At 31.9% G+C, this 6,872-nt stretch overlaps 1 protein-coding gene across 1 annotated transcript; it reads right to left on the reverse strand.

The window, feature by feature from the left end:
* Positions 1–290: 290 nt before the first annotated feature.
* On the reverse strand, positions 291–4,338 carry LOC115953131 (ankyrin repeat-containing protein At5g02620-like). The gene is made up of 4 exons (XM_031070645.1): positions 3,971–4,338; positions 2,768–3,382; positions 1,923–2,332; positions 291–1,351 (listed from the first exon to the last, which is right to left on the reverse strand). The coding sequence occupies exons 2-4, from the start codon at positions 3,099–3,101 to the stop codon at positions 470–472; spliced, it is 1,626 nt and encodes a 541-aa protein (XP_030926505.1). The 5' UTR covers positions 3,102–3,382; positions 3,971–4,338; the 3' UTR covers positions 291–469.
* Between the last annotated feature and the right edge of the window lie 2,534 nt (positions 4,339–6,872).

The following is a 6,872-nucleotide window of genomic DNA, read 5'->3' on the forward strand; positions in this document are numbered from 1 at the left end:
TTAATAGTTTAGATAAAATCTCATATTCTCTTGGCTGCCTGGCTGGTAATCTATTAATTTCATGGGATAAACACTTTACCATGATTCTCTATGTATTACATTCCGGTAATGAGTTACACAAATAACGCACCAAACGTGGTTATATTCACGTTGCCTGAATGTAGATGTAATACTGTATTACAAACCAGACACTCCCAACTGACCCGACATGATTAAATTTTAGATGATTAGCTCGGTCGTGTTAGTTTGGTCGTTGAGAAAGTGGAGGAAAAATAGGAAGGAAAACAAAATTTTAGCCAAATGAACTAGTAAAAAATATACTCTTGCATCAGTGGCTCCCGTTGCCATTTACTAGCAAAATCCGAGAGTACGTTACATACGAATCTTAAATATATATACAGAAGGAGAAAAGATTCATGTGCAACTCGCAAGGTTCAAACAATGGCTGGGAAAAGAGGCGCAGAAGATCTCAAATGGCATAGACTGTCTTATACTCATTGGGTTGGATCTCAGAATCTGATATTCTTGTAGATATAGACCATGATCGTGATCTAGTAGTGCTCATGGTGGAGGACCTCCTTCGCAATTTAGAGCCCTCGATTCGATGCATAATCACCCAGTAACACATTGTACCCAACGTTGCTACCATAATGACTGTCCCTACGCATGTTATCCCAATGGCGTACCACCTATTCTCTTTTCCCACAACAATATATGACAGTGCAAGAAATGCCACTGAAACCATCACACAAGCCAACCACATTAGCTTGTTTATAACAGCCATCATTTGCTTCTTAGCTCCTCTCTCTATTACCACAACTGAGGTTTGAACAACCACAACAGCCAATGATATGAACAGGGCAATAGCATCAAAGATGATAAATACCAAAAACTCTGTTGTAAAAGCAATTTCTGCTTGCCCGGAAGAAAATCCAGGTTGAAGCTTTTGCTGAGAATCAGCATATTGGCCTGGGACATTGAATATGGCAGCAAAGGCAACAGTAGCAATAAGGACAGCGACAACTGTGGTGGAGTTGATTGCGTTGTTAAGCCCTTCTGAGTGCATTTTGTTGAGTCTCTTTGCTATGCCTCGCACACGCTTTCGTGTTTGAATTGTGTGCTCTAGCTGATTATGCACCCCATGTTTGATGTCACTAACTGTTTGTTTCAGCTCTTTAGCCGTGGCTGTTGGTGGTTTGATGGATTTGGCACTTTGAATTCCACGCTCTCGTAGAATGGCAGCAACCTGAGAGTGCCCGGTTTTCTCAGCAGTGTCAAGAGCAGTTTCTCCAGATTTGTTAATGGCCATTTTGAATTCCACTTCCTCATGATCTAGTAGCTTATGAACAATCTGCAAGAATAGCATATGTTTTGTCAAGACTACGAATTCTATTCTGTAGCTAATCTAACTGGTAGTCACTGATGTGCAAATTTGAGATGGCAACATAAAAATTGAGCAACATCTAGTATGATAGAAACTGCATCTGTAAATTAAATGATGAAACAAACAAGTTCATATGGCAAATGATGGTTTATAATTCCAGCAAGACACATGTTCAGAGATAAGTGCAGAATCAATTCCTTTTAGGAGCTAAATATTCTATTCAAATTATTTGAAATAACTCATTTGTCCTTGTGCATATGAACAAAGATACAACTACACAAACGCTCCCGTAGAAAGTCCTCAACTCAAAATTGCCAGCCAGTTGGCAAACAAAGTAAGAATGGGCACAAAGCGCACAACCTTTTCGTTTAGAAAAATAACAAATATTTATTTTGCTATAAATTTCTTAATTCTTATTGAAGTGCCTATTGGAATTAAGGCACAATATGTACTAATCATGCTCATAGAAAAAAATAGTAAAGCAAAAAAAAGCTGTAACTTTTTGTAGTTTAGACACTTGGGAAAAGAGTTTTCTGACCTGTGCTCGACCCTTCCGTGTTGCTATATGCAACGCAGTGTTGCCCTTGTTATCAGTCATGCTTAGCAAAGAAGGATCTGACTTAACCAGCTCATCCACAAGATCGAAATTCATTCCTTTAACAGCCATGTGGAGAGCCGTCTGCCCCTTCTTATCAATTCTTGTTGTGATGCCAGATTCGTTGCTCAAAAGGGCCCTGAGAACCTCCAAATGCCCGTGCCTTGCAGCTGAATGCAAGGCAGTTTTCCCATTGCTTTTTGCTATGGTAAGCAAGCTGCTACCTTCCTCCAAGAGAAATTTTACTACTTGAATATGGCCTTGTGCTGCAGCAGTATGTAACGCAGTGGTGTTGGATAGATCAACAGTCATTGAAAGTTCAGGAAAGGCATCCAAGAGGACCTTCAATATCTCTGCAATATTATAACAGAATGACTTAGTATAATTCAACTCCCAGAATCATTTACTAGTATTTGACTATCACTGGGACAAAATGTTAGAAAAGAATTATAAGGAAAATTATGAAGCAGCAGTCATGACAATTTTCTGCAAGAATTTTAAGATCTTCTATATATATATTTTTCAAGTACAACTTCCACATTCTTGTTTTGTATTTTCAATTTCAATTTCCTATGACCGAATTTACAAAGATTTCATATATCTTGCAAATAATAACTGAGGTACCGAATCACATGGGACAAAATCAAGCTAAATTCTTTTACCCAAAACTAGCTCAGAGAACTTATCAAAACTCTCTAGAACATGTTGAAACAAGGTTATATTCGATGCCAAGAAAAATATAGCACAGACAAAGGTTTAAACTAAAATTAACTTTCATAGAGACGTACCCAAATCCCCTTGCTTGGCAGCAATATGGAATGCATCATAGCCATTTTTAGCTTTGGTACCAGCCAAACTAACATCATAGTACTTTATCATCTCTTTCACCAAATCTACATAACTATGCTCAGCAGCAACATAGAGGGCGGTTTCACCCGAGTTGTTCTGCTTGGACAGCAATTGCTTCAACTCTGCCTCCTCAATGTTAGAGATGATCTCCACAACCAATTCCAAATTCCCTGCTCTCGCCGCCGTATGCAGCGGCTTGTCTTCCCGTTTTCCAGTCAACTGCTTTGTCATCGTCTTCCCATGGGAACTTTGTTGCCTCTCTGGAGATTTCATTGATACCAATCACAGTGATGAAGCCCCAAAAAGAAACAGAACAAGGAGAGAGAAAAAAACTGAAGAAAGTCCTCCACTTGACAACTTTCTTAGTATTTAAATCGGAGTTTTACAATTTCCTATGATAGCCCCAGATCAAAAACCAACCATTAATTGGAACCAAAAATATCAATTTGTGAATCAATATGAAGAAGATAATTCAGATGCTTCCATAAATCAGCACGTGGGGAACTTGTGGAGTTTTAATACTCCATGTTGCCCACAGCATAGTCTGAAGTCTTCTGCACAAGCAAACAAGTACTAGCATTAAATACCACCCAACTTGTGTTTTTGTCTATATAAAGTTAAATGTGCAAATTTTCTTTACCATTAATTATCATTATCATCAATCATCAATATCAGAAAATAGGAACCACAAAGGCTGGGACCATGGAAAAAGAAAAACGTTCCCAGTTTGAAACATGTATATCCATTGAATGAAAGACTAGGAATAGTTTAGTTCGGTGGGTTGTACCCACTACCAAAAAAGAGAACAAATTCAGAAGTATCCTTGCTCTAGATAGATAAGGGTTATTTTTAGGAGTGCTTTTAGTCCATTGGTTAACAATTTATTTTTAAAAAATTTTACTATTATTTTATAAAAAATAAAAAAATTATCAAAATATTAATTATATTATTTTTTTTTATAAAAATTTTCTTTAAATAAATTATTAATCAATATTTTAAAAAGATTTATTAACTTTTTTTCAATAAATAAATCAATAAGTAAACGATTAACCGGTAACTAAATGATTATTACTTTTTAAAAAAAAAAATATTATTACTACTACAGAAAAAGAAGAATAATAATAATAATAATAATTAATCACCTTGCGGTGTGGAAAAGCTAATAAGCTTCTCTCTCCGTCTCCAATCTAGAAACGTAGTTAGTTTAGTAATATTCCACACCCAAGTGCATGAAATCAGGCGCAGAAGGCAACATGGGATTGAGAAGCAATGAATTAATAGGAGCATGAAAAGTAGTGTGAAGAATGGTGAGGCTGAGCCACAATTTCAATAGGTCACACCCAACCCCAATAATTTAGTGGAGCTCTGCAAGCAAAGACTTTTTGAAAAAGCTGATAGTGACAATTGAGAGCAACAACAAACGAAGAAGATGAAGAAGAAGAAGAAGAAAGGAGACGCCGTGAAGCAAATGCTTATGGTTGCCGGTAGAAGGTGCCATTTGTTTGTTTGTTTCTCGAGACACAACCCTTCCCACTTACATATGTGTCATCTCGTGAGAGGACTAAGATTATTCAATACGCTAAAACTTCGAAAATGCTATTTTAACCCACCAAACAATAAAAAATTTATTGTTACTAATCTTATTTAATATTTTTTTTTTATTGAAACTGAATTTTGACAAATTTATTGTTGGATTACTTTTTTTTTTTTTTAATATCCTCCATACTTGTAAAAATTTTTTAAAATTAAAAATTAATAGTTATGATATAAATAAATTATTACAAATTTTTGTAGTTTAAAATCTATATATATCTAAAAGTTGAAACGTAGTATTTATTGTTGTTATACTCTAATTGAGCCACATTAGCATTTACATTATTATTATTTTTCTTTCCAATTTTCCTATAATAGTTTTTAACATTTATTTTTTTAATATTTACACTTCTCCAACTTTTATCTCTCTCTTACTTTTTTATCTTTTCACTACCCTCTACATTAATATCATTCTTCTTATTTCCTTTTATTTTTCTTTATTTTTTTTCTCTTCTTATTCACACTCTTTTATTATAAATTTGTTACTATCTCTTCTATTCTATGCATAGTTTTTCCTCACCAAAAAAAAAAAAAAAAAAGGTTCTCTCTCTCTCAATTTTTTGGTGGATTTTAAAAATTTTTCTTGCATCTTTGCTTTAGGTTGATAATTTTTTATATTCTTTAAAACTCTACTTTAGGTTAATGCAATTTAGTTTTGTTTTTTAAACTGTTGTTATTGTTGTTGTTGTTGTTGTTTTGGTTTTCTTTGATTGTTAAATGTTATCCTATTACGTTATAAAGAATTAAATATAGCATATAAAAATATAATATTATTCTATTACATAGCATGATTTGGATAAATTGGTATTTATTGTAATTTAGTATTTATTCTATTACATAGCATGATTTTTTATAGTGCTCAATTTAGATATTAAACTATGAGAATTTAAAAATTTTTGTTTATTTTTTAATCCTTTGTGGTAGATAAAGTACTCTTAATAGTTGTATTAGAAGTACTTTATAATGTCATTTATTTAGAGAAAAGCAAATGTTAACCAAACGAAAATAATCGGATGGGTGACAAATTTTAGCTTTTGTAATTTTAATTTTATTTTTATTATTATTTTATAACAATGCATATATAGAAATTTAATTCTTAAATTTTGCTAATAATTGTTTATTTGATAATATGTTTTGGGTGGACGAAATTACAATTTCTAAAAAAAAAAAAAAAAAAAACCATAATAGATTATCAACAACAAATTGTTTTCCTAATTGGTCCAATTAATCATTGTTAAATTTTATTAATTTTTTTGGTTACATTTTTCGTTGTTTTGGATTGCAGGCAAAAAAATTAAGGTTTGAGAAAGTTTGTTTAAAATTAAAAGAATAATTTCCAAATTTTATATTATTTTTAATGATTCACAAAATGTTGTAAATAACTTTTATTAAAAATTGAATATTTTCGTTAACTTGCTTTTTGAATTTTTAAGAAAAATTGTATTATTTTCATTTTGGTATGACAAAATTTATATATTTATGATTGTTCCTATATTACATTTATGATTGTTCCTATAATAAATAAAAATATGATTACGAAATACATTACTCATTATTAAATTAGTTTAAATTGTAATTTTTGTTGTTGATAAAACCACCATAAAAATAATTATTATACGCAACGCACAAGTTCACGGCTAGTTATACATAAAATATAAAATTATAGATCATATAGTAAATAATATCCGATTAACATAACATTTAACATGTGTATTGAAAGCATAAAGAACATGCAAATCAAATTTTTAGATTTTCAAAATATGCAGTATTGTTTATTTTATTGAGTAAAATTATAACCTTAGACTACAACTAATTTTGTAGCTAAATTTTGTTTAAAAAAAATTGCAAATGAACTACTATAGTATGCTACTAGTAGCAGTTATTGTAGCTTAAATGTTAAAAATTAAAAAAAAAAATTCACGCGCACACACTCTGTCTCTCTCTCTCCAACCCGCATGACCAAATCCTTCAACCTCTTATAGCTCATCGCCATCGCCACAATGGTAGTTTTTCCTTTTCTCTTGGTCTTTAGATCAGATTGCGGTTTGGTTCCTTAGGTTCAGTGGGTTTGAGCGATACTAGTCCTTATTCCGGGCTGTGGGTTTACTATGGGCCACAATGGAGTTTAATATGGGTTTTTAGTTACTCTAAGTTGTGGTTTTTTATTTTTTATTTATTTTTAAATTTTTTTTAAGGTTAATTTATGGGTTGGTATGTTAAAATAAGAGATGTGATGTAGGGTGTATTTTTAAATGGTGTGTTGGAGCACTCACATCAATCAATGTATAATAGCATAATAGTTAAATTTTGTATATCTAACCCCTAAAATCACCTACATCAATTTATGTAAACTTGTGTAAAATAGGATGTGAGAGTTATAGTAATCATATAAATATACACTGTTACTATTATTGTTCAAATGAATATTTTTTTATTTTCTTATTATTTCAT

The sequence above is a fragment of the Quercus lobata genome, chromosome 7 (genome assembly GCF_001633185.2).
Source record: "Quercus lobata isolate SW786 chromosome 7, ValleyOak3.0 Primary Assembly, whole genome shotgun sequence".
NCBI lineage: Eukaryota > Viridiplantae > Streptophyta > Magnoliopsida > Fagales > Fagaceae > Quercus > Quercus lobata.